Source organism: Jaculus jaculus, chromosome 10 (assembly GCF_020740685.1).
Source record: "Jaculus jaculus isolate mJacJac1 chromosome 10, mJacJac1.mat.Y.cur, whole genome shotgun sequence".
Classification (NCBI taxonomy): Eukaryota; Metazoa; Chordata; class Mammalia; order Rodentia; family Dipodidae; genus Jaculus; species Jaculus jaculus.
In genome coordinates, this window is record NC_059111.1 from 68493394 (window position 1) to 68521111 (window position 27718).

At 37.6% G+C, this 27718-nt stretch overlaps 1 protein-coding gene and 1 non-coding gene across 4 annotated transcripts in view; both read left to right on the forward strand.

The window, feature by feature from the left end:
• The first annotated feature begins 342 nt into the window (after window positions 1-342).
• The window catches only part of Glcci1 (glucocorticoid induced 1), an 84459-nt gene continuing 57083 nt past the window's right edge, over window positions 343-27718 (forward strand). For 2 of the 3 annotated variants that reach the window (XM_012948270.2, XM_045159978.1), the window contains exon 1: window positions 343-824. In XM_012948270.2, the coding sequence (XP_012803724.2) occupies window positions 347-824 (478 nt within the window). In that variant the 5' untranslated portion in view covers window positions 343-346. Of the gene's footprint in view, window positions 939-27718 lie in introns of all 3 variants that reach the window. The other variant, XM_045159979.1, reaches the window with a different exon arrangement.
• On the forward strand, window positions 12000-12125 carry LOC123464299. Its single transcript, XR_006639526.1, has one exon. It is a non-coding gene; the product is annotated as a small nucleolar RNA SNORA40 (small nucleolar RNA).

Here is a 27718-nt window from a genome sequence, read left to right on the forward strand (position 1 = left end):
GGCGGCGTGATCCCAGGGGGCGAGTGCACTGTCAGCGCGATGCCCCTGGCGGCGGCGGCGGCCCCGGCGGAGGCTGTGGGTCCCCGGTTGCCCGCGCCGTGACGGCTCGGCTGAGCGCTGCCCGGCGTTTGGGGCGGTTGGACGTTTGTTTTCGCAGCCTTCCCCTCCCCCCACGGCCGGGGCGGCGGGGGTGCGCGTCGGGAAGGGGCGCCCCGGAGCTCCGCCCCTCGCGGCCCCCGCCCCTCCCCCTCACACACTCGCACGCACCGTCGCGCCGGCTTCCACACGCTCGCTCGCGCGCCTCGGGGGTGGCCGGCGGCGTCCCAGGCCGGCGGAGGCAGCCACCATGTCCACTTCGTCGTCGTCGTCCTCCTGCAGTTCCTCTCAGACCCCTCACCCCCCGCCGCAGAGGATGCGGCGCAGCGCCGCGGGCTCCCCGCCCGTAGCCGGCGCGAGCGGGAACGGGGCGGGCGGCGGCGGCGGCGGCGGCGGCGTGAGCTGCGCGCCCGGGGCGGGAGCCGGTCGGCTGCTGCAGCCCATCCGCGCCACAGTTCCCTATCAGCTCTTGCGGGGCAGCCAGCACAGTCCCACGCGCCCGCCCGCCCCCGCCGCTGGCGCCGCGGCGCTCTGCAGCCTCCCCGGGCCCGGCGCGGCCCACGGCCCCAGCCCGCCCAGCCCGACGCCGCCGCCGGCGCCTGCCACTACCGTCGTCACCCCGGCGGAGCTGGCGCCGCGGGCCAAGGGCCGCCCGAGACGGTCCCCTGAGAGCCATCGGAGGAGCAGCTCACCTGAGAGACGGAGCCCCGGCTCGCCCGTGTGCAGAGGTAGCGAGCCCAACCCTCCCGTCCTCCCGGGCTGCGTCTGTCTTCCCCGACGGTGCCCTGCGTGGTGGAAACTTCAGCCTCTCCGGGCTTCTCTTTGCTAGTGCATTCTCGAAGGTGTGAAAGTGGCTCTGGGCACCTCCCCTCCCCTCTTCCTCTTTACCAGGTCGCGAGACCCCGAGAAACAACTTTTCATTTGACCCTTACGCCGCCCCTTCGATTTTGATCTTCCATCCCTCGCCGGCATCGGCTTCGAGGGGTTTTGCTGTTGAAGAGCGGATTAGCTCTCCGGGGTTGGCAGGAGGAGCCGGGCGAAACCCTTAGACACGCACAGCCACTCTCTCTGGGCCGCCGAGAAGGTGGTGGCTGGAATCTCTGCAGCCTTTGTGCTTGCCCACAAAGTTCCCAACGCGCCCGCAACTACCCAGCTAACGATGTTGGCTTGTTTTGTGATTTGAAGGGTTGGTGGCGTGAGTTATGATGTAAGGATATCCTTTGCATGTATACAGGGGTCAGTTTTGAATGTGCCATTGAAGTTTACCATAGGGTTTTTATTTCTTCATGCATCGGAGCACTACAGCTCGTATTACACATAGTTTATATCCAAATCGTGATTTTATTTTTCATTATGAATTCCTCAAAACCTATTTGTGGAGTGTGTTCTCTTTTTCCTTCCATTTTTAAAAGTATACTTAACGGTTCATTTGAGCTGTGTGAGGATCTCAAGTTTCTTTTTTTTGTTAGGTGTCAAAGGTAATGATGAACTGGATGATGCAGTGGGCTTCCCTTATGTTTTCTGTTTTGGCTTGGGTTTGTTTGTGTCTAGGGACACAGTCCTAACCCTAGTCCTGGGGGAGGGAAAGAAAATTAGCCAAAACAGGGACTTAAAGGCCACAAGGGAGAACGGAGTAGCTGGTAGTATTAGATACCAGCCTAGAGCTACAGTTGCTACTGCTTGTGGAGCATTGTAGAAGGAAGGAATCATACGGAGTGAACGGGGGAGGGGGGTTCTCCCTTCGGAAAGAAAACACTGTCAGGCTTCATACAGTGTTTATGTGGTACGTGGCATTTTTAAAATGGACTTTCTTGATGAACGTGTTAGGGTTAGAGAACGTGATTGCGTTACGATAGATCACAGATTAGGTGTTTTTAGTTTTAATATTTCAGACCTGTAATTAGCATGTTGCTAAGCACTTGCTTTCAGACCACTTGATGGCAAGCCTCTGTGTAGGTCGTAGTGCAGTGGAGTCAGTGCTTGAGCACAGAGAAATACATCCTGTAATCTGTATGCACCAGGAGGAATTTGCTCCCCCACTCCTCCCCCAGGTCAAGCCAGCTGCTGCAGAAACTGACATCCTCCTGCAAATCCTGAATGAATGAATGAAAACAACGTGATCGCCCTAATAATGACCACAAGTGAACACACATCTTTGGCTATATTTTATAGAGAAGGCCACCATTTTCTAACAGATTAATGCCATATGCAACTCCCATGCACATTTTCTGGAGCTATGTTAAATGAGAAGTAACAGCAAAGGCAGCAGTTCCATAAATTTTTGACCAGTTTAGCTTTAACAATGCATAAGTTGAGTTTTGGGATTTTCTTTTGAGGACTAATGTCAGGCATAAAGTAAGCATTGCAGATTGTGTGTGCACAGAGAATTTTGTGGGCAGAATAAGAGAAGTTTTGGCAATTGTTGCAACAATATACGATGGCCACCTAGTGCCTGCGTACCTTTTGTTGATAAACAGTTCCATCTTACAACAGAGACTAGTACAGCTTGTTTTACTGCATCCTGCAGAAGCCGCAATTGCTTAGGAATTACATGCCCCACCATCAAGTAGTTTTAATGAAATTTGTGATCTGGCTTAAACTCTTCGTTGTCGAATAGCACATCCGAGTTTAATGCAGTTTAATGTAATCATGATGAAAACACTCTTGAGTGTGCTTGTGCAGTATACGGATTTGCGGTGTCAGAGAGCCTGTGTGGGGAATTGAATGGCTTTCTCTGCTAGTTTTTCTTTTAATACCAGGTGGTTTTGTCAGTTTCTTGCATTGAAGTGATTTTGAATGCTGGCTCTTGTGCCCCCAGTTCTCTGATTATATTACCCCTATGTTACTTCTTGTTATGTCTTGTTCCTCTCTATCCATATTAAAACTGTACACCTAATCCTTTCAGTGCATACATACTATGACTTAAGATTTAAAATAATTATTCAGTTTCTTTTGAATTCTGCAAGGTTCTGACTTGAGTGGATTTAAGCCTCCACTGGTCAAGGCTCCTGCTGCTGCCACTACTGCCGCCGACACAGACATCACTACTGCATGAATGAGAACAGCGTGCTCCATTTCTTCCTCTGCTTTCCACCTCCTTCCTTTTTTGCACATTTCTCTCTCTCTTTCTGTGTGTGTGTGTGTGTGTGTGTGTGTGTGTAAGATGGTGGTATTATACTGTGCTTTTAAACTACATATAAAAATTCTAAATTAAGTAGATGGTGGCTCAGGGGATACGTATTTTGTGTAGACACATATTGTTTACAGAAATCTTCATGTGATAAGAGCGTTTGGATTAGAGGTGACATAACTGAGATTGAGTATTTTATACATTTTTTAGGAGTGATGATTGTGAAAGAAAATATAGAAACTTTTTAAAATTTTCTGATTCTTTTATCGAGAGGACATTTTGAAAGAACAGAATTTAAGAACACATTGCTATTTTTTCTCTTAAACATTCTGAGTTTGCATATTTATAAAGTTAAGACTAGACTAATAGGGAATTGATATTCATATTATTTCACAAAGCTGAGGAAAAGCTGAATTCTATAAAAAGGAGCAATCAATTGTAATATTAAATTAATTTATAAAATCCAGCAAAAGGTAGCAATTCCCTTTATTTATGTAGCATAGTCTTAAATGGTTACCATAACAGAAGATGCATAAACCCACAAACATCTTGCTCTATATAAAAGACATGGAGTTTTACAAATTGTAAGTTTTGTTTTGTTTATGCTCATGGATCATTCTTTTTGTATTTTTCTTTTGTATTATTAAAACTTCAAGCCTCATTCTTTATCATTCATCTCTGTACTTCTGCCATTAGCAAAATGCCATCCTCCCCCTTGTTTGGCTCTGAAGGGTCTTTAAGTGGTGAATGACAAGCTGCTGAATGCTTCCTCAGACTCCCTGGGATGTGTTTATAGTAGATGTAAAATTATAAAGTATTATGCAAATAGTTATTTTTTGTGATGGTAATACATAAACTCTACCTTTGAGATAAATAGAACAATTCAAATAAGACTAAAGCAGACTGTTAGTGTTAAGATTAATGATCTTTAAGCTAAAGCCATTAGTAACATTCTAAAGAAAATATAATAAAGTTGCTTTTTTTCTGAAACCTTATAGAACAAAACCCATGTATTTAAACACAGAACACTCACAATACTCAATATAAGACAGTAATAGCAAATGCAAATCCTCTTGTAAAAATCCAGCATTAGGGTGAATTATAGACCCTAAAAGATATAAAAACAATTGCATGAGAGTACTTTGATTGGCGAATACTACTACTTTTAGCGTACCAAATCTAGTGACAAAAATACTGAAGATCTTGAAACTTAGCTCCTTCAGTTAAAGTACGGTATTGACTTATGATTTAATATATCAGATTTATTTAGGCCTAATACTCTTTAACTGTTTGGTAGCTCTAATATTTTTCTTGAGCTTCTTTAAAACCTTACTGTTTTTATACATAAAGAAATTATGGTTATATTTTAAAAGACTAAAACCAAGTGAGTTTAGCCTTCTGAAATAAGTTTCAAATACTGCTATTGGGGAAAGATTTTCAGCCTGAGAATTGCACTAAGTAAAAACAATGTTCATTATTTATGGATCTGTTTTTTTTTTTCTGTCAGTTGCTTCATTGTAATATTGCTAGACCATTAAGTGAATAGCAAAATAGATAAGTGATTTTATAAAGTTGTTTAATTAGTCTGTTGTCATGTTCAAAGATTAAATTCCTTTCAAATATCTATTATTTTAAGCATTTTGAACATTGAATTTCTATGGTATTTAGAAGCACCTTAGGGCTGGAGAGATGGTTTAGTGGTTAAGTCACTTGCCTGTAAAGCGTAAGTACCCAGGTTTGATTCCCCAGTACTCATGTAAGCCAGCTGCACAAGGTGGCACATTCATCTGGAATTCCTTTGCAGAAGCTGGAGACCCTGACATGCCTATTCTATCTCTATCTGCCTCTTTCTTTCTCTGTCTTCAATAAACAAATATATTTTTTAAATGTTTAAAAAGTACCTTAGTCAATTCTTAACCTGTACGTAAAACTTGGTAAACATATGTAGAACTGAAAGTCATTTCATTAATTGCAGTACATTTTTTACATAAGAACATCTCATTGACTGGTGTACACTTCTGGAAAGATAATGCAAATTTAGATTTGTCCATTAAGAATTGTTAAGATAATGACATTCTTGTCATTATTTTGTTTGTTACTGTGTACATTTGAATAAGGAAACAAAGGAGTAACTGGCTTCCATGCAACTAATAAAATGGAAGTTAAACTATTAACAAATAGGGAAGGATTTTTCCTTAAGTCTGTAGTTTTTAAAAGAAATTCTAAACAAAATTTCTAAAAGCCCATTTTACTAAAATTCATCTGTAGTTAGTTATGTATCAAGATATGTACACAAATGAATTGTTGTTCCTAATCTTGTTCAGTATTTGTTCTAGAGCTTAAAATTCCCAGACACCACCTATTGGCTTTCTATGACACCTGTCCTGGGTCTGTGCCTGAAACTTTTGTCTTCAGCATATAATTTTGTTCTCTTATTAAATGCCTGTGAAACCAAATCATTAACAGTTTTTCTACCTCACATATTGTTTAATTATTTAACAAGAGATTGAAGTGAACTAACATAATGCCTTAACTGGCCTGCCAAAAAGAAGTGGAGGAAAGGGAATACTACTATTCCTTGTAGTGATGTAGAACTGGGGAGTTGCTAAAAGAGTCTGAGCTTCGTGTTACCCTTTATCTGGACTCCTGAAAGTTAAAACCTCATCTTTCTGAGATTCTTAGAATATTTGTGCTTATTCTGCATAATAAATTATAATAGGTTAGGAGTAAATCTGAAAAAAATCCAAGGACATTACATTATGAACAAATTTTTGAGAAATAGCTTTCCAGAATTTCATTTTAGGAGGAACAAGTGTAGCTGATACCTTTAACACTCTGATTCCTTTCAAGTGAATTGTGTTGAGATAAACTCCAGGAGGAAACAAGTTCGTGAATCTTTCAGTGTTCAGTGACTTCCTTGCCTTAGATTGCCTTTGTCATTGTAGATAGGAAGGAAGAAAACATTTTAGTGCTAACTAGATGCCAAGCAAAGTATACTTTTAAATTGGAGAAGATGGATATAGAATTCAGATGTCTTAGATCCAGTGTTCATTCTAGGAGACTATCCTATTTCTTCTAACTCAGAAAAACTCATGTTGATGATCTGAGATTTTTGAGTAGAAGGAATGACAAAGGAATGGGTTTTCTTTTGTTTCCATGGTACTATTATGCTGTTCCAGGACGTGCTCTGACATTTTCAGAATGTCTAAAAATGTTAGACCTAGCTTGCTGGATGTAACTAAAATAGATTATGGAAGGATTGGCCATTGGTCTCTATTTGTTTCTTGTATAAAAAGTGTGTGTGGGTGTGTGTGCACACATGCCTTTGTGTTCCTGTGAGAAAAATAAAGGGAGATTGAGATTGTGCCTTGTTCCTGAGGGTTTAGGATTATGAATGTGAATGGTCTGGTACTGTTTACAAAATACCAGAATCTGCTGTCTTTGAATCACATGACATTGTGTAGAAGCTCTTTCTACTTTCATAAATGTCAAGCATTACTTATAAATGGTAGTGAACTGATTAATGCACAAGGAATCACTAAACAAAGTTCTGATAACTAGCATTAGATTGATTTTGCTTTACCAAGAGAGCCAGCAGTTATTTTTGCAGTGTGAATTTGAACCCTATGCATATAACTTAATTGAGTGCCACCATGATGTACCTTAATGAGTTGAAGAGACTTGTGAAGGTTAGTTGCCTTCCAACTTATTAGAATTGTTAGAAATCCTTCAATTATCTATATTTCTAAAACAAAAATCCAAAAGTTGCTCCAAATTGCTACCTGCTATTGCTGAAGTTCAAAAACCTACCATCTGGGCTGGAGAGATGGCTTAGTAGTTAAGCGCTTGCCTGTTAAGCCTAAGGACCCCGGTTTGAGGCTCGATTCCCCAGGACCCACGTTAGCCGGATGCACAAGGGGGCGCATTCGTCTGGAGTTCGTTTGCAGTGGCTGGAGGCCCTGGCACACCCATTCTCTCTCCCTCCCTCCCTCCCTCCCTCCCTCCCTCCCTCCCTCCCTCTCTCTCTCTCTCTCTCTCTCTCTCTGTTTCTCTCTCTCTCTGTCTGTCGCTCTCAAATAAATAAAAATAAACAAAAAAAATTTTAAAAAACCTACCATCTACTGACAGTATTAAATAACAGTTCCTAGTTTATCCAGTATGTCCTGGAAAGACTTTTTGTGACTAGTCCATTAGCTAATGCTAACTTTCACATTACTAAAAAAAAATATTTAATACACTCTTTAGGAGAACATTTAGTTGACAATATATCCCTACATAGCCCAGGCTGACTCAAGCTGGTAATCTTCCTTCAGTCTCCCAAGTGCTTGGATTAAATGATTCCTTGACCATACCTATCTCTGATTTTCTTACACATCAACTTAAGTATCCACCTCTGGTTCCACATGTGAAAAGTACTCCTCCAAATGTCAAAAAACAATTAATTAAACAGTCCAGGGAATTGTTTTAAAGTTGCTATTCTATGTATTTTTCTTTCATTTGGTGAAACTTAGAATAGTGCCATTCAGTGACTGTTATAAGTCTCTGGACCTAATGTATATCACTTCTTGTTCATAGTATAATATTCTACTGTAGTTTGGCTTAGGGTGATATCACTAGCCCTTGTGCTCTCTGAACACACATGCACATTGTTGCAGAAGTCTGAACTGTATTGTTGGATGTGGTTTCTTGTGTAGTAATGTTGTGTAGTAATACTTAATGATGCCCTGGGAGGCTGTTGAAATGGGTAGGACTTGGATTTGACTAAATGTCTGCTATTATTGTGCCAGAATGGAAAGTATAAGCTTTTTATGTGTTTCATTATTTACTTGAGATCTTGGTTAACTGTAAAATTACTTGTTTTTATTATATTCAGGTTTTACATATTTTTTATTTTTATGCACATTTAGTTCTTTTATCTTAAAGAAATATTAGCATTATGTCTGCCATTACTGTTTATTTAGGTTAGTGTTTAGACAGTTGCCATGTTTCACTTTATATAAGCCATGTAGTCAAAAAATTAACAAATTTATGCAGATACTACTATTTAAAGGTTAAGTGTCACATTTAACCTAATGGCAAAACAAACAGATGTTAGATGAATCATATTTGGTCAGCTGATTTTTTTTTTTTATTTGTAATGTTGCAAGTGGAATATGGAAGATAAGCTTCTGGTCCCTGAATATAACTATGCAAGTCAGCTGAAATTGTAAGGATTTTGGGAAATAAGGTATAGGAAACTAATGAAGCAAACTATTATTAATTTATACTCATTTACAAATATTCCATTATTAAGATTTCTCATATTCATTTACAAATGCTCCACTCTTAAGATTTCTTATATTCATTTGCAAATATTCCACTGTTAAGATTCCTCTAAAATTTGAAGGTAAATATATAGTACAGTTGCTAAATCTTTAAATATTTGACTCACATTATTATTCTATAATTAATGTAGTTGTTTGAAAGTCCTTAAGTTAGCTATGGTTTAACTGTAACTTTGTCCTTAAACCTTTCTTCTCACTTTCTGTAACTCTATATTGAAGATGATTTTGGTGAAATATATATGTGCCTCATCTAATAGCACCTGTGGCATTTATTGTGTATTAACCGTTACCAGCATGTTTAATTACCAGGATGATTACTCTTACCTAAAATCCCTGCAGTATTTCTTAAATCTCTTCCATAGGATTTATAGAGCTTCTGCTTAAATTATGTTAGAGAAGTACATAAACACACTGAATTCAAATCACTGAACAGTAATTAAAATGATATGCAGTCCTATAAAGGTTAGAATTAATAGAATGATACTAGTTGTCTATTTTATAGAATTTCTACTGTCTACTGGTTTACATCACTAATGTATGATGGTTTTGTGTGTGTGTAGACCAGAGGTTGACATCAGATGTCTTCCTCAATCACCACTTTATTATTTGAGACAGGATCTCTCACTGAACTTAAAATTCAGCTCACTGATTTGGCCATACTATATGGGCAGTAAGACTAAGGTATCCTGTCTGTGCCTTTCCCACAGTGCTGGTATTACAGATAAGCACTGCCATTCATGGCTTCTTACATGGGTGCTGGGAGTTTGAACATGGTGCGCACTCTACTGACTATGCTATCTCCCAATCCAATAACTATAATTTTTTTGTTTGTGTTTTTTAATTTAGGGCTTGCCCTTCAATGATGGTGATTAACTCTTGGATTGTTTTTTAAGCTTTAGACATTTATAGTATAGAAGGAACTGGGAGCTTCTCCTGGTAGAGATAAGTGGGAAAGATGAATTATGTCTGGATAGTCTACATTTTCAAAGGTGTAGTATAAACTTCTACAAGTGAGCTTTAGTAACATTTAGATACTATTAAGTGAAGCTTGATCTAGTGAAACTCCATGGAATCAATGTCTAAATTTATTACATTTACAGTAATTTAACACTGTCAAGCTCAAAATTTAATGAAAAATTTAATTTTTTTGCATTATATCCTAAAGAACAGTATCATATACTAAGTGCTAGATCAGGAGAATATGAGTTACATATTTGTGCTTCATGATAGTACAGAAATTTAAACTGTTAAGCAACTTTTAGGTTGGTTTTATGTTTTACAAAATGTGTAAATATGTGTACATAAAATGATTTAATTTATCAAAGTGTTAAACAAGCTTTGAAAAGTATAGTAAAACAACTTTTAGTTTGGTTATATGCTTTGCAAAATGTGTAACTGATGTGTACATAAAATGATTTAATTTCAAAAATTTTATTTGCACAAACTTTTAGGAAATCAGTTACACAAGTTTGAGGTTCACCTAAGGTGGTTAAAACATAATACTGAATAGTGTAATTTCTCTTTGCTGAATAAAATGTTCTGACATTTAATAAAATTAATATCCAAGAAGCTGTTATAAATGAACATGTGAATAGATCTTTTCCATTACTTTTCTAGTCTTGAAAGTTCTATGAAATTTGGTATTCAAATAACTCCTAAAGAGAACCACCCCATCACAACTCAAAAGGGCTCTAGCTGAAACCAAGAATAATTGGGCAAATAAGCAAGAGTGCTATTTTCTTGGTGAACCTGGTAGCAGCACAAGGGTGAAGGAGATAGACACAGAGAACAATCAACTGCTACCAAACCAGATATCCAGAGAGACAGAGGCTCCCAAGACCGCAGACCTAAAATGAACCCAACATGGCTCAGGGAAATTTGCGGAAGAGAGGTGGAATGAATGTCAGAGCCACACGTTGGGTCATGATACACAGAGACATTGCCTCCTACCCATAACTGATGCTTAGCCCTACAATGCACGACCCATATTCTCTAACAAGGAGGATCCCTGCAGAGGGGGGAGGTCAGGGAAGAGACTAACAATGGTACCGACTTGAATGTATTCACTGAGTACAAAACCAATAAAATAAATAAACTCCTAAAATGAATAAATTAATATTTCAATGATTTTTTTCTCATCTTTTTTATTTAAAAAGATATACTTATTTTTAGATAAATATTCCAAAGCCTTTTCTGGAATATATTGCCTTTTTAAAAAAGATTTTTAAGTTTATTTATTTATTTGGGGGGAAAGGGAAAGAAAAAGAAAAAGGCAGATAGAATAGGTGCACCAGGACCTCTAGCCACTGTACCACTGTGTGCAGTTGGCTTATGTAGGTACTGGGGAATTGAACCTGGGTCCTTAGCCACTGTACCACTGTGTGCAGTTGGCTTATGTAGGTACTGGGGAATTGAACCTGGGTCCTTAGGCTTTGCATTACATGTGCCTTAACTGCTGAGTAATCTCTCCAGCCCCTGTTTTGTCCTTTTTTTTAAAAAAAGCATTACTTCAGTTATAATTTCTTAGCAATCTGTTCCTGGGAAGCTTTATTTTTATTTTATTTATTTATTTATTTATTATTTTTCTCAATTTTATTAAACATTTTCCATGATTATAAAAAATATCCCATGGTAATACCCTCCCTACCGGCCCCGCCCCCAACTTTCCCCTTTGAAATTCCATTCTCCATCACATCTACTCCCCATCTCAATTAGTCTCTTTTCTATTTGGATGCCATGATCCTTCCCTCCTCTTATGATGGTCTTGTGTAGGTAGTGTCAGGCATTCTGAGGTCATGGATATTGAGGCCAATTTTTTGTCTGGAGGGAGCACATTGTAAGGAGTCCAACCCTTCTGGAAGCTTTATTTTTTACGAAGTATTCCTCCTTTGGGAAAAACTTCCACAGAATCTTTTACTCATTAGTGTCAGTAAGGCCAAACAGTAAGTAAACATAATTTGACTAGTCAGGATATTTATAGGACTTCATATTTTTATTTATAATTCAGCATTCCTATAGGGTGATAATTCAACTTGAAGTTTCTGAATATACTTAAGGACCAAGATATTAATTGGTCAACTGATAAGTTTACTCCATTGGGTTTACATACATACATGCTACACACACACAGAATGAGAGAACCATGTGCTCTAAAGACAGTATTCTTTTCTCAGCAGCCACAGATAATGAATGAATAGCTGCAGATACTTTATATAGAATAGAGGCTCATCGTCATCTTTTTACAGAACTTTAAGTACTTGTAGTATACTGAGTGGTAGTGACTTAGGAATTTTACCCACCTTGTATAAGATAAAATCAATGGATACCCAACTAGGCACATTTTAAAGCTCTTTCTTGGGATTATGGGGGAACTCACTATTATAGAAGTATTTCGTGAATGCTGATCAAATTGTTTATGTCAAGGTTATTTGATAAGAAATAAGTTATATATCACTTGACCTTGTCTTTGTTGAACTAGAAGACAAAGACTTAAGACAGATGCTAAAATAAATCCTCTTTTGCAACCCACAACTCATTGTTAAGTATGAGTTTTGATATGTACAAGAAGAAATATGGCACAGACATTTCAAAATGATGGTATCAATAAGGTTGGTTCTAAGAATAGAGTTGGTATTTTTAAAGTATAGATGGTAATCTCAGAAATTGAAAAAGAATTAAAGGTTATATCTATTATTGCTACCACCTTCTCTCCAAACCCCAAGTTTGTGTAGTCCTTTAAAAATTACCCCAGTGCTCCCTGTGATTTTTTTTTTTAAGTGTATGAGGGTCACTGGTCTTTTGTCAAACTTCATCCTATAAATTTGCTACTATGTTTAAATAAAATCCAAACTGCTCATTAACGAAAAAAATATGTTATATGTGGGGTTGGAGAAAAATGCATCAATTTAGATTCAGATTTTGTTCTGTGAATCATGAAACATAGCTTGAAGTCATACTTGGGTACAGCTTGTTCTTCACAGTTTTCTCTATTGGAGTCAGCTTTGAAATCTGTGAACATAAAACTATGTTAGTATTTTCATTGAAAGTTTAAACAAGCTTTGAAAAGTATAGTTATAGTTGAGCATGGTGGTATGTGCCTGTAATCTCAGTACTTTGGAGGCTGAAACAGGAGGTTAGTGAATTTGAGGCCAGCCTGGTAGCATATGCTACATTTGAAAAAGTGCTATTCCATTGCATTTCTATTAACTAGAGAGAGGAATCTTACTTGTAGGGCTTGTATACAACAGATGAAAACTGAACTGACATCCTTATATTCTACAAACTTACACATCTAAACATTTGAAGATACTGTAACAATTTTTAGATGTTTTTGTTAATATTTTTTATTTTGGACCTAATGCTTCAGAGTAGACTAGTGATATTCCTTTACTGTAGATCTTCATCCTCAGTTTCTGTGCTTTGACAAAGTAAACTAGTATATTTTTCTATGCTATTTATAGAAGAAAAATATTTATGAACAATTTTACCTTGTTTAAAAAACAAAGAACCACTGCTGGTAGTGTACTCCAGATGTATGCACTACTTTGTGCATTTATCTGCCTTTTATGTGGGGACTGGGGATGTGAATCTGGGGCCAAATACAGACCTGGAGGTTTTGCAAGTCAGCACCTTTAACCTCTGAGCCATTTCCCCAACCCAACAATTTTAATTGCAGGCTTGAAGTATGCTTTAATGATTTATGTGTAATGAGATATGATTTATAAATACAATTATCAAGATAAAGAGTATTGAGTGATGTAAGATTAAACTCAGAGGTTTGCTATGAAATGTACATGGGTTGCTTCTTTCATTTGTCTGCTGCAACTGTAGAACAGTCTTTGGTAGGCCCTCAGAACTACAGAATCAGTGAGTTAATTTATTTTTTTTAAATTTCTGCCAGAATTGTCCTTGACTTTCTTCTCTTTCATTTCTCCCATCTGAAAGATCACATTATATTTTCTCTTGTCATATTTTTCCTAAATCTAGCCATTTATTCCCATTTCCTCTGTGTCCTAGTTATCACTTGTTTCTTAGACATAGGAATTGATACCTCATAAGTCTTTGCTATGTCATTAATCTCTTCATCTTTTAAAATGTTCGTGTATTTGAGAGAGAGAGAGAGATAGAGAGAGGGAGGGAGGGAGGGAGGGAGGGAGGGAGGGAGGGAGGGAGGGAGGGAGGGAGGGAGGGAGGGAGGGAGGCAGATAGAGCAAATTGGTATACCAGGGCCTTTGGCCACTACAACCAAACTCCAGATGCATGCACCACCTTGTGCATCTGGCTTAAATGGGTATGGGGGAATCAAACCTGGGTTCTTGGGCTTTGCAGGGAAGCACTGTAACCACTAAGCCATCACTCCAGATCCTCTGTCATCTTCTATTTTGCTGTGTTACTGCTACAAACATAGTCTTTCTTTAGAAATAAATGTGATTTTTATGAGAGAGTTCTTTTGGTTCATTGGCTAATAAGTGGTGAAGTACAACGTGTTTAGTTTGACACAAAAGACTCATTTTCATATTATGTTATATAACTGTCAAATCACACTTATTTAAGGAAATGCTGTTAGCTGGACATGCTGACTAATACCTTTAATCCCAAGCATTTGGGAGGTAGGATGATCACCATGAGTTCAAGTCTAGCTTGGACTACAAGAGTGAGCTGTGAGTCAGTCTAGGATAGAGTAAGACCTTACTTCAAGAAGTTAAAAAAATACTCTTATACTTGTATAATTCTATATTTTGAATTCATATTCCCCTTCAGGCATATATATATCTGCAATATACATGCTGCTTGGTTGAAAACTCCTAAGTTATTTGTAAACAATTTGCAGATACCACCTTTCTTTGTGCTAAATGTTCCTAACTTTTTCAGGTGAAGATAATTGTTGCAGCTCCGAATTTTTGAAGTACTGTGTTTAAAACTTTAAAAAAAAATTTTTTTTATTTATTAATTTGAGAGAGAGATAGATATAGAAGTAGGCAGAGAGAGAAAAAGAGAGGGAGGGAGAGGGAGGGGGGAGAGAACGGGCATGCCAGGGCCTCGAGCCACTGCAAACGAACTCCAGATGTGTGTCCCTCCTTGTGCATCTGGCTTACGTGGGTCCTGGGGAGTCGAACCTGGGTCCTTTGGCTTTGGAAGCAAGTACCTTAACTGCTAAGCGATCCAGCCCTGTTTAAAACTTTTTGTGTTGCAACTATTTAAGACACTTGCAGTCTTAAATGTCACTTTTTTCAGGGCAAGAATTCTGGTAAATTTAGAATGTCATTGCCCACCAAAACTATTCCTGTGTTTCTATGTTTTGATTTTACTTTACTACTTTGTTGAAATTTTACTTAAGTTTTATTTTTCTGAAGCACAAATGTCTTTGAGAAGACATCAAAATGCACTCTATAAATATGAATTAGTTGAATTAGGTTATTTTCCTTGTGATATTTGACTTAGACCAACAGAACCCAGAGAATAAGAGTTTTCTAGAAAGTAGGAGGAGGATGCTGCATATAAATCCTTTTTGGAGAGAAAATGCCAGTCTTTTCAGTAAAACCTGATGATACTGGAGACATGAGAGTGCAATCCCCAGTGTCCAGATGTCCCCCAATCCCAAACTCTAGAACTGAGGGTAGTACAGGAATCATTGTTTACATTCATATATCACAAGATGTTTCATAACCAGGATGTTAAAAGCGTTTAGAGGGCTGGAAAAATGGCTTAGCAGTTAAGGCATTTGTCTGCAAAGCGTAAGGACCCCGGTTTGATTCCTCATAACCCACATAAGCCACATGCACAAGGGGGCACATGCGTCTGGAGTTTGTTTGGAGTGACTGGAGGCCCTGGCACGCCTATACTCTCTTTCTCTCTAACTGTTCCTCTGTCTCTCTTGCTCTCAAATAAATAATTAAAATATTTTAAAAAAGTGTTTAGGAGATTTAACTTATTATATCTATGTGTGTATGTATGGGTGTATGGAGGTCAGGACAATCTTGGAGTATTGGTCCTGTTTTTCTTCCTTGTTTGAGACAGGGTCTCTGTTGTTTGGCCACTGAGAAGACAGATTAGCTGATTCATTCATCATCATCATATATATATATATATATATAAAATATAGATATAAATATAGGTGTGTCAGGGCCTCCAGATGCCTGCATCTGGCTTACATGGGTAATGGGGAATTGAACCTGGATCCTTTGGCTTTGCAGGAAAGTCTCTTAACTACCAAGTCAACTCTCTTCAAAGTATTTTTAATGATTGAAACTGTTCACGAAGTTGTAATTGGGTATTAATTTATTTTGAGAGCTTGGGGTGTAATACTGTTCTTCTGTGATTTAAACTAAAAAAAAAAAAAAACTTAGGTAAATGTTCGTGAACTCTGGAATCTTGAAATTTTCATCCATTTTCTGTCTCCTGAGTAGTGCCACAGTGACTGAGGAACTCTTCAGTCAGTAATATCAAGAGGCTATTATTGACTAGGGCTGTACTAGGTTGTTTTATGAATAGAGAAAGAAAGGAAGATGCTACTTAAACACATTTCAAGACACTTTATCCCCATTTGGTCATCCTGTCAGTAGACATTTCCTTTTTTAAAAAATATATTTACTTATTTATTTTGAGAGAAAGGGGCACAGAGAAAGAGAGGGAGAGAATGGGTGCTCCAGGGTCTCCATCTACTGCAAACACACTCCAGATGCATGTGCCCCTTGTGCATGTGGCTTACGTGGGTCCTGGAGAGTCAAACTGGGATCCTTTGGCTTTGCAGGCAAACGCCTTAACTGCTAAGCCATCTCTCAGCCCCATTAGACTTGTTTCTTTCTTTTCAATTTGCTCTGCCTTGGCATTGCTTCCTGGCAGTGTTTTATGTACAATATTTGTAGAATTGTTGAGGTGGAAAGTGTTCTGGTATGTAGACATTGACTGGTGTTTCACCTTGTTCTGATTTATTCCCTTGCCTCTGCAGAGGTGTCATTGATATAAAATGTTTTGTTTTCCTTCAGGTGGTTTGCTGCAGGTTTTCATTCCAACTTCAATGAAGCATTCGTTTTTGGATAAACTACTCCTTCATAGCTACTTACTTGGAAATTTGGTGTCAGTATTTATGAAAGTAAATGCTAGAATAAACATTTGTACTTCTTTATTTGTAAAACTTTCACTCTGTTGAACCTATTTACTCTGGAGAAGTGTAAGTGTGTATTTTCCTGTCAACAATATATTCACCTTTGCTGGACCTAAGGATATAATAGTGGGAAAAAACAACTTGTAGACTAGATTTAATTTACTAGATTAAGCAAATGAGTAGATATAGGCAGATTTCAGTAAAGATTTCTTCTTGTCATTTTTCTGTTATAAATAGATCAGCCTATCTGGCCATCATATCTCCCTAAGTTTTTAAGCAATCACACTTTTATCCTTTAATCTCTTCTACAATTAACTAGATTTAACTTTTCAACTTGTTTTTAGCCTTTTGGGGGCTAAACAGTAGTTGTGATTAAATAAGCAAAATATTTAAATACTTGGATCTCTTCATTTATAAATCTCATGTTAAATGTATTTGGATTTATAGTTCTACAGATTTTGATGCCATGAGAGAACCTGCTGATTTGTCTACCACACTGACTCTTCTGGAACATATTTTGTCATTTTTTATGCAAATAGAAAACTGATGATTTTCTTTTTTTCTCAATTTTTATTAACATTTCCCATGATTATAAAAAATATCCCATGGTAATACCCTCCCCCTCCCCCACTTTCCCCTTTGAAATTCTATTCTCCATCATATTCCCTCCCTATCTCAATCAGTCTTTCTTTTATTTTGATGTCATCATCTTTTCCTCCTCTTATGATGGTCTTGTGTAGGTAGTGTCAGGCACTATGAGGTCATGGATATCCAGGCCATTTTATGTCTGGAGGGAGTACGTTGTAAGGAGTCCTACTCTTCCTTTGGCTCTTACATTCTTTCCACCACCTCTTTCACATTAGACCCTGAACCTTGGAAGGTGTGATTGAGATGTTACTCAGTACTCCAGTCACTTCTTTCCAGGACTATGATACCTTGTGAGTCATCCCAAGGTCTCCTGAAAAGAGAAAATTCTCTACCCAAAGTGAGAGTAGCATTAGTATAAAGGTATAAATATTAAGAGAAGTGCTTACTGGGAAGTTTGATAAGCATAGTATATACATTTTTCCAGACATCAGCAGATGTTACACCCCTAGGACTCATGACTACCCTTGTTTTAAGTTTTCAGTATCAGGGATGTGTTTACCCCTCATGGAGCAGGCCTCCAGTCCAATTGGAGGGCAGTTGGTTTCACTATGACAGATGTGCCACTATTGCACCCGTTGGCTCATTTGGCCTGGCTGGCCAATTATAAGGCTTGCAGTGTCCACTGTTGAGTATCTTCACTGGTGGTATCTCTTCTCCCATTGAACTACATGTAGAATGGCTTCTTCCAGCTTTCTGTCAGCTGGTCTACATGGAGGAGGTTATCAGCTCAGTTCCAGCAGGATTTCTCAGTGGCCTTACAGCCCAAGTATGTGGAGTCTTCAGCAATAGGGTCTTACCATCTATTCCTGGTGGGAAACCAAGAGACTCAGCAGTGGCCTATAATGTTTTGGGGGCATCAGGGACCTCCCTGGCCAACAACTCACTGGAGGTATCCCATCCCTGGCACTGAAAATTTTCTAGCAACGACCTATGGCTCCTGAGTTTTCTATTATCCAAAACCGGAGGATTCCATATGATTTATTTGCATCCTCTTAGATTTTGATTAGCCCTCCCTCCACCTTTCCTTTACTCAATCTCTTCCCCTGATGTCACTTTGGGCCTTTTCATCCCTGTTAATCTATTCTTCTACTTACATATATACAATACAAACCTATTAAATACCCTCTTCCCTTCCTTTCTCGTCCCTTTATATCTCCTTTTTAACTTACTGGCCTCTGCTACTGAGTTTGTTCCTTCTCACACAGAAGCCCAATCATCTGTAGCTAGGATCAACATATGAGGGAGAACATGTGGCGGTTGGCTTTCTGGGCCTGGGTTACCTCACTTAGTATAATCTTTTCCAGATCCATCCATTTTTCTGCAAATTTCATAACTTCATTTTCTGATGATTTTCTAAGAATATTACCTTTCATATTGTTTCATATTGTTTCTCAGAATCACAGAAACGGCAGGATTCTGTGTCATAAATGCAGAATGAGATACCTTAATATCTTATTTTATATTGTCATATTATTCTCATTCCTACTTCATACTGCATTTTGCAGGTGACATTAGTTGACCATTTTGTAGAGTTTCTATGATGATAATAGTCATTAGTTCTTTCTTATTATGAAAAAGATGTGGTTGTGGACTTTTAAAAATTGATATGTCTATTAGATATGGGGTGGTGAAGGAGGAATCTGTTTTTTTTTTTTTTTTTTTTGTCTTTTCAGAGACCCTTCCAGATTTATTCCTTTGTAAGGACAAGATCCTTCTCAAGGCCTCTCTCTCTCTGTTCTCTTTTCCACATGGCTCTCTCTTCATGTTCCTCAGTCCTTTGATCCACTGTTTCTCTTTGTGAACACTTTTCTCCATAAAAGGGGTTCTTGTCCCTTTATCTTTTCCAAGGATTTGTTACAGGCTTCCCTAGGATGCCCTTTAGAACTTTATTTTGTGATTGTCAGCTTTGGAAGCTGAGAATAATAGGCAAAAGTTCTATTAGTAGAATGAGGGTATGTGCTCAAATTCAGTTAGTTTATCTACTATATTGGGTAAGAACTATTCTTTTTACTAGCAAGGAAATATATCTCTGTAAAGTCAGCCAACACAATGAAAATGTAATTGTTATAGATAAAATGTAAATGTTATAGATAGATGCATAACTAAAGCTGGTTCTAGAAGGAATTTGATATGTAACATTTATCAGATATACTGGAAATGCATAATCTTAAATTCAGATGTACTGAGAAGAAAATTATGGTAGGTGTCATTTGTGAAGCTTAGTATTTGCCTTATCTGAGCATGCTGCTATTCTCTTTCAAAGAGCATATATTCCAACAGTCCTTAATTATGTCTAGACTTGATTGAAATGCCTTATATGATAGAATTCCTGTTAATTTATATAGCAAGAACTTAGGTGTAGTTTTTATCATTGGCCTGTATACTTTCAAGGTCACTCAGTTTTATTAAAATATACCATATGTGATTACTCTGGATAACTTAGATATGTTTCTTTCAATATTTTATTTCAAATGATCTTTTCTTTAGTTTTATTTTTGTATTTTTTTTATTTGCATTGGTCATCTTTAGGAGCTCCTGCCATACATATACTGGGCTTTCTTTACCTGTGTGTTAACATTTTGTTAATTTCTTTTTTAAAAAGTCTTTATTGTTTACTTCTAAGTTGTTTTCCATTTTCTATTTTGTTAAGGTGTTATCCACTATATTCTTTGTCATTCTTGTAAACTGATCTTTAAAATATTTTATTTTATTTATTTATTATAGAGCAAGAGAATGGATGCACTGTGGCCTTCAGCTACTTCAAACAAACTTGATACACATGCATCGACATGTGCATCTGGCTTAGGTGGGTTTTGGGGAATCAAACCTGGATCCTTAGGCTTTGTGGGCAAGCACCTTAACCACTAAGCCATCTTTCCAGCCCCTAAGTTGATTTTTGTTTCTGAAATATTTTTCTTATAAATATTTCCTAAGTTTAATCACCTTGTGTTTTTGTATTGGTCTTGTCCCCAAACATGTAATTTGTGAATTTTTCTAGTTCTGGGGTTTCTCAACTCTTACATCATATAAAAGGATTTTTTAGCCTATTTTGAGCTGTTGGGTTGCAGCATTCATTGTCATGAGCATGTCTTTGTGGTATGTTTTCTTTTATGAGAATGTCTTTTATTTCATGTGCCCTCCCCCCTTTTAATCTTAGAATACACATTTTTGGGCTGGGGAGATGGCTCAGCAGTTAATGGCTTTTGCTTGCAGAGCCTACCAGCCAAGGTTCAATTCCCCAGTACCATGTAAAGCAAGCCAGATATACAAAGTGGTTCATGCATCTGGAGTTTGTTTGCCATAGCAAGAGGCCCTGGCACACCCAAATTCATTCATACATTCTCTCTCTCCTTGTAAATGAATAAATAAAATATTTTTAAAGTACACTTCTCTATGGGACTAGTCTTCTGTTTCTTTTTTATTACTTGAAAATGATTTCTTTATATTTTTTTAAACAAAGAATGAATTTTTCAGGGTAGTATTTATAGGTGCAAGGCTGTGTTGCTGCCACTTCTATTGTTTTTGTAGTAATTCAATTAAAATCTGTTGCTTCTACAAGCAGCTTCCTTGACTTACTTCCCTAACATTTTTCTCAGTCTTTGCTTCTCTTGTGTTTTTGGGGTCTGGCTTTGTGTGGGTGGCTGGGGAATTGAACCTTGGCCAACAGGCTTTGCAAGCAAGTGCCTTTAACTGCTGAGCCATCTTTGTAGCCCCTGCTTCTTTTTTCATTCTGCTCAATTTGGATCTGAGTTGTGTAATTTTTTTGTTGTTGCCCTCTGTGTCTGGAGCACTTGTTAGGCTTGAGAGTAACTGTTCTGTTCCAAGTCAGTTACCTTCATTTGCACAACTGAATAATGTAGAAGAGCTCCCAATCTTGGGTGTTGTTTCAACATTTTCATTGTGATTTGTATTCTCTTTTTCTCAGTATATTCAGAAGCCCAGGTGTTTTCTTCTTTTTCCTCTCTTACAGATATTACTACTGCCCAACATTTTCTAATACTTTGTCCAGTTTTCCATCTTCTGGTTAAGAAATACATACATTTCTTTTATTTACACTACAGTTTTCTGCCACTGTTCTTTTAATTTAGTGATTACAGTTGCTGATAATTTGTGATTTAAAAAATATATTGAAAACTCACTAGTTGTCATGGATTTTAAATGTTTAGAATTTGTATAACTGGAATTTGTTGGCAGTTCATAAGGCTGATGAATATTCATGTACTTTTTGACAAAGTTCTTTAAAGAATGTTATTTTTATCAGCAGAAAAACTAAACTAAACTAACCTAACCCCCCCACCAAAATTTTGTGTCTCACCTGAGTTATAAAAGGAATTTTTGGTAGATGTTGTCCAAATGACCGACTCTTGTTTTGCTGAATACTTTTTCAGAGCTTCTGCTTCTCACGAACATCTTAATGATACTTTATTTGCAAACTTTATCAGAAAGGTACACATGGATTTTCTTTATACCATAGGCTTCTGCTTATGATGTCTTCTCTCAGTGTGTATGTCCTTTGACATAAGGTTAATAGGGTGAACTGCATCCTAGAGAGTTATACCTCAAATAGCTACCTGACTGCTTTTTTTTTTTCTTGATGGACTTAGGTTATAGGGTTGTGCCAGGTTTCATTTGACAAGCAGTATATTTATTTATCTTGTCATCGTCTTGATCTCCAGATTTGTATAGGGTAGCCATATGGTCATCTCTGCATATTTTGTAACTTTTTTTTTTTTTTTAACCTTGGAGGTGGGTCGTGCATGGCATTGCATGCATATGGAGGTCAGAGGACAACATTCAGTATTGGTACTTCCATTCCTTCTTGTTCATAGCAAGTTTTCTTGTTGTTCCCTGCTGAATATGCAGGTTAGCTAGCCCACTAGCTTCCAGAGATTCTCTTGCTTGTGCTTCCCCTCTCATGGGAGGAGTGCAGGGGTTATAGATAAATGTGATCATATCTGGATTTATATAGGTTCTGGAGATCTGAATACTGTACAGCATTTTGTACAGCAAGCACTTTATTTCATCTACTAGCCATTTCCCTGCCCCATTTCTGCATATTTTCTAGATTGCTTCTGTGGCAAGATTCCAAGTCTGGTCAGTTAGTCTTTCAGACTTGACTCTACTAGGAGAATTTTTGCCCTGTGGTCATATTCCAGAAAACATGTTCAGATCAACTGTCCTTGAAGTTCATTTCAATTTTCAATTTGTGATTTTATTTTATGTTGTTGCTATTGTTTGAATATGGGTTTCACGTGATCAAACTTATGGCTTAATACCTCAGTGTAGTGTTTTGGTAGGTGGGGCCTAGTGAAAAGTGTCTAAACCCTGAGGGTTCTAATCACTACATGTATGCTTTGTTATAGGACTGAAGGAGTGAGTTTTTACTCTTGGTGATTTAACTATTGGGAGGGTGGGTACAGTCTTTTCTGTACATGCCCACTTTGTCTGCTTCTTCTGTACATGTCCACTTTAACTTCTGCTTTTGTATGTGCTCTTCTGCCACAAGGCTCTCACCAGAAGCCAAACAGATGCTAACACAATGTAGTCTCATGAGCTATGAACCAAAATAAACCTTTTTTTTTAAACTTATAAATTAACATAGGATTCCATTATAGTAACAAAAATGGACCAATCAGTGGACTGTGTATTTTTCTAACTTTATGTTATTTTTTATGTCATGGAAGAATGACCAGTAAAGATTGTTGATAAATTGCCTAGAGTATGCTGACTTTGGACAACTAAATATAGTAGTAATTCTGGTAGATAGTCAGTATTAGTATACATTAGATCAGATAGGGTGACATAGCAATCTACTTCCCACAATTTTTGTGTTCTCATTTCCAGTCCTAATTGTTCTAAAATTTATTTTTAAAAGCACTTTGTGGGCTGGAGAGATGGCTTAGCAGCTAAGGCACATGCCTGCGAAGCCTAAGGACCCATGTTTGATTCTTCACGTTCCACATAAGCCAGATGCACATGGTGGCACATGAGTCTGGAGTGCATTTGCAGTGACTGGAAGCCCTGGCATGCCCTTTCTCTCTCCCTTTCTTTCTGTCTCCCTCACTCTAATAAATAAGTAAAAATAAAATCTTTTTTTTTTAAGCACTTTGTAACTATGAAGCAAAAGAAAATACAGTGTGGTGATGATAGTATACTTAAAGCTTTGGTGTTCAAGATATTAGGTCTCATTCCAACATTATTAAAGCTAAACCTATTAAAAATAGAGTTCTAGCAAATTTATCCTTAACCTTAGTGAATTCATGATAGGGAAAGGAGAAAGGAAAGGAAATGATTTAATTTTGAGCATCCAGATCTAGTCCTGAGCATAATCCATCAGTCAATGATTCTTAAACTTTTTAGTAGCTCCCTGAGACACTTCCTTCCTTCCTTTTCTTTTTTGAAAGACAAGATTTTACTGCACAGTCCAGCTAGCCTTCAATTCAAAATCTTGCTTGCTCAGCCTCTGAATGCTGGGATTAACAAATCTAACATGACTGATGTCAAATTAATTAATGAAAAAGGATTTCTAAAAATAAATTTGTACTTTTTCCTTTAATTGATTCAGGTCCTATGCTAAGGTCTTGGATCCATTTGGAATTGTTTTTGTGCAGGGTAAGCTGATCTAGTTTTATTCTTCTACATGTTGATATATAATTTTCTCAGCATCATTTGTAAAAAAGGCTGTCCTAGCTCCAGTGTGTGTCTATTTGTGTGTGTGTGTGTGTGTGTGTGTGTGTGTGTGTGTGTGTGTGTATGTAGGTTGGTTGGTTTTTCACGGTAGGGTTTTGCTCTAGCCTAGGCTAACCTGGATTTCACTATGTAGTCTCAGGCTAGCCTCGAACTCACAGCAATCCTCCATTGTCTTCCTTGTTTGAGGCAGGGTCTCTTGCTCACAACTGCACCAGTCTGCGTGCTTTTAGGAAATTCTGTCTCTACCTGCCATCTTGCTGTTTGTTCATTGAGATTATAGAAGCCCACCATGGCTTCCAGATTTTTTAATAGAATCTGGGGATATGAACTCAGGTACTCAAGCACATCAAATAATGATTTATCCACTGAGCCATCTCCTCAGTTCCTCCAAATCAGATTTCTTATCCCACTGCCAGAATTTCTTATCACTGATAAGAAATTGGGTGTAGAAGCCACGAATCTTAGTGTTTTCTGCTTTGAGAGTCTTTGCTTGAAGAGCAGTGTTTCCCAGATTGATGGTGCATCTGAATGTGTCTGACTTCCTTTAAATATTCATTCATTCTTGGTTATACTCTGTATTTAGTAAGAATCTTTGGAGGAGGGGTCTGGTAAGTTGTATTTATAAGTTGCTTGGCAGTCCTTTTACCAAAAAAGATCTAAGGATCACATCTTGAGATCCATTTCCCACTTCACCTTTGAATTGACTGAGGGTTTGTGTCTTTGTGCTATAGGAACTGGTAAGGGCTAATTTCAGGGGAAATATTAGACAGTTGTTTCTGTTATTTCTCATACATACCCACTTATTAATGTTAGAGGCTTAAAAAGCCCTGTTTATGTTCACAAACTTTCTCTAACATTATTTTTCACAAGACTAGTAGTTTACATGCATACACACATGTATACATGTAGATGTATGCATGTATTATAAAACTCAATGGCTTTTTGACTTTGAACATTAACACAGATAGATTATAGATAACATTTTTGTTAACTCTGATGGGATAAAAATTTGCATATGTTAAGAGCTTAAAGTTAATACAGAAGATTTATTTTTGCTGTGGCACTACTGTTTGACATTACTGCACTTTTTTGGGGGGAAAGCTAGCAGTCTATCGATTTCTTCGTAGTGAAGAACTAGAAAAAGTAATGTTAGTGCTTAGTTAAGTATTTAACTGCACTATACAGCTTTCCACAGTTAGAATTCTTTGTAATTATGATAGTGATGGCCTTTGAGTCAAGTATGAAACAGTTCTTTTTGATGCTGTTACACAGCTGTTTCCCTGAGTTACAATCTATACAATAATAATGCAAGAAGGATAGTTTTTTTTCAGAAGTTTAATAATTATTGAAATGCTTTAGTGTTGGGGAGATGGCTCTTGCGTATAAGAACTTGCTGCACAAGTATGTCAATATGAGTTTGGATCCCCAGAACCAACACGAAACTGGGTATAGTAGGAAGTGTCTTTAATTATGGTGAGATGGGAGGTGGAGCGGGAGACAGGAGTATCCTCTAGAACTTCACTGGCCAGCTAGCCTGAAGAATGCAGAAGAGATCCTACATCAAAGAAAGTGGAAGGTGAGGAATGACACCTGAGGTTTGTCCTATGACCTCCTCACATGTTTAATGGCACATACATGGTAGCCCCAAGCACATAGAGATTAAAAAAAAGAACCATAAATATGTTGCTTATGCTTTGCTTGTGCCCTCAGTGTAAGTGGGAAACTTTGTCTAATCTTGAATTGACTGAGGTCCGAATAAAGGTACTGACAAGTTCTGTTTGCTTGTACAGATGAATATAGGCTAGCAGAATCTGAATCAGAGTATGATAAATAAAATATAAGAAAGAACATGAGCACTTTGTTTACTGTATGGTTTACATTATACATGGCTATGTTATGACTCAAAAACATGGCATCCTCTTTACTACTTGCTAAGTATAGTTTGGAGGGTATATGGTTACTTGTATCATAGTACCTTGTAGCTAAAGTTCTCCAAATTTCTTACATTCTCTTTTTTTATTTTTATAGAAATTTCACTTAATTTTCCACTGGAGATACCATATTTCAGACAGTTTTCAGTAATTGTCGCAAAGTGAAAAATTGTTGGGAAAAAACTAATTTGATATCACAATGTGCTATACTGTCAGCTGGATTTTTTATTGCAGTAAATATAAATCCTGAATTGGTGATAAATAATACAAAAATTAAGTTAATAAAAATATTAAGTCATCTAGGCTTTAGATGTGGAATCAGTCAAAACCTCACCCATTGGCATTTCAGTTCATATGATATGAACAAGTCAGTATATTGAAATCAAGTTGTACTGTTTATGACAGATGTTTGATAAATCTAAGGTGTCATTGGTATTTGGTAAATGGAGTCACTGTGGCTAATTATTTTCCTGGAAGAATACTATCATTGTCCGTTTTCAAATTGATTCACAGATCTTGGTCTTCAAATAATTTTAATAACTAGTTCAAAGTACTCTTATGCCCTTGAAATTTTCCTAGCATAGGAAGGGTAAGAATCTTTTCTTTGAAATATGTGCTTGTCATACAACCCTTCAGGAACAGCCATGCCTTGCTTCAGGGACATTTTCTAAGAAATGTGTCCTTAGGCAATTAGACAGTTTTGTTGTTGTACAGACAACTTAAAACTAGGTGGTATAGGCCAATCAATCATTGAGTACAATCTCTTGATTCAATCAAGAGAAAAAGTAAATCTGAGATGTTTGAGGCTGCTGCTGATATAGCGTGTTGTTTTACAGCAACTTTTTTGCTTAGAGTATGCTCTAAATGATAAAAGTAAGTAAATATATAAGCATTAACATAATAGCTTATTATCATTATGAAGTATGTTTTCTGCCCATAATTCTGTGAGGTATACTTCTCATGTTACTGGCAGTGCAGTAGGTTTGCTTACACCACCATTAAAACAAACATTAGTAGTATACTGCACCAATGGCTGATGTTACTAGGTGATAGAAATTTTTCTGCTTCATTACCTTACAGGACCACCATCACTGACTAAAACATGTGACATGTTACTTTACCTCCTACATTTTGTATCTTAAACATTGATGAGAGAGAGAGTGATTCTTCACTTGGTTAATCAGATTTTTTCCTATCAGTAATGAAATGTAGAGCTTGTTCACAAATCATACATGATTACAAATTTGGGTTATGGTCTCAAAGTTAGAAAAAGCTAACTGGCTTTGCATTTGCAGAAATAAAGTGTTAAATTTACACTATAGGTTCAAAGCCACTTAGCTTTTTTCTTGGTGGAATGAGTGTAAAGTAACTTTCTAAAATTTAAGCAAGCCATCATAAATCAGATTATATGGAACATGCTAGTTTTCTTTGTTTCACATATTTCCTAAGATTAGTAAGTGTACTTTAAAAATTTTTTTGTTTATTTTTTATTGAGTTGAGAGTGATAGAGAGAAAGAGGCAGATAGAGAGAGAATGGGTGCGCCAGGGCCTCCAGCCACTGCAAACGAACTCCAGATGCATGCACCCCCTTGTGCATCTTGCTACTGTGGGTCCTGGGGATTAAGCCTCGAACCAGGGTCCTTAGGCTTCACAGGCAAGTGCTTAACCACTAAGCCATCTCTCCAGCCCAGTATTGTACATTTTTATAACCAAGAAACTATTCAAAAGAACTAAGAGAAGTGGTAAGGAATAGGGGAAAGAAGGAAAATAGTAAAGTATTAAAAAAAATAAGGAA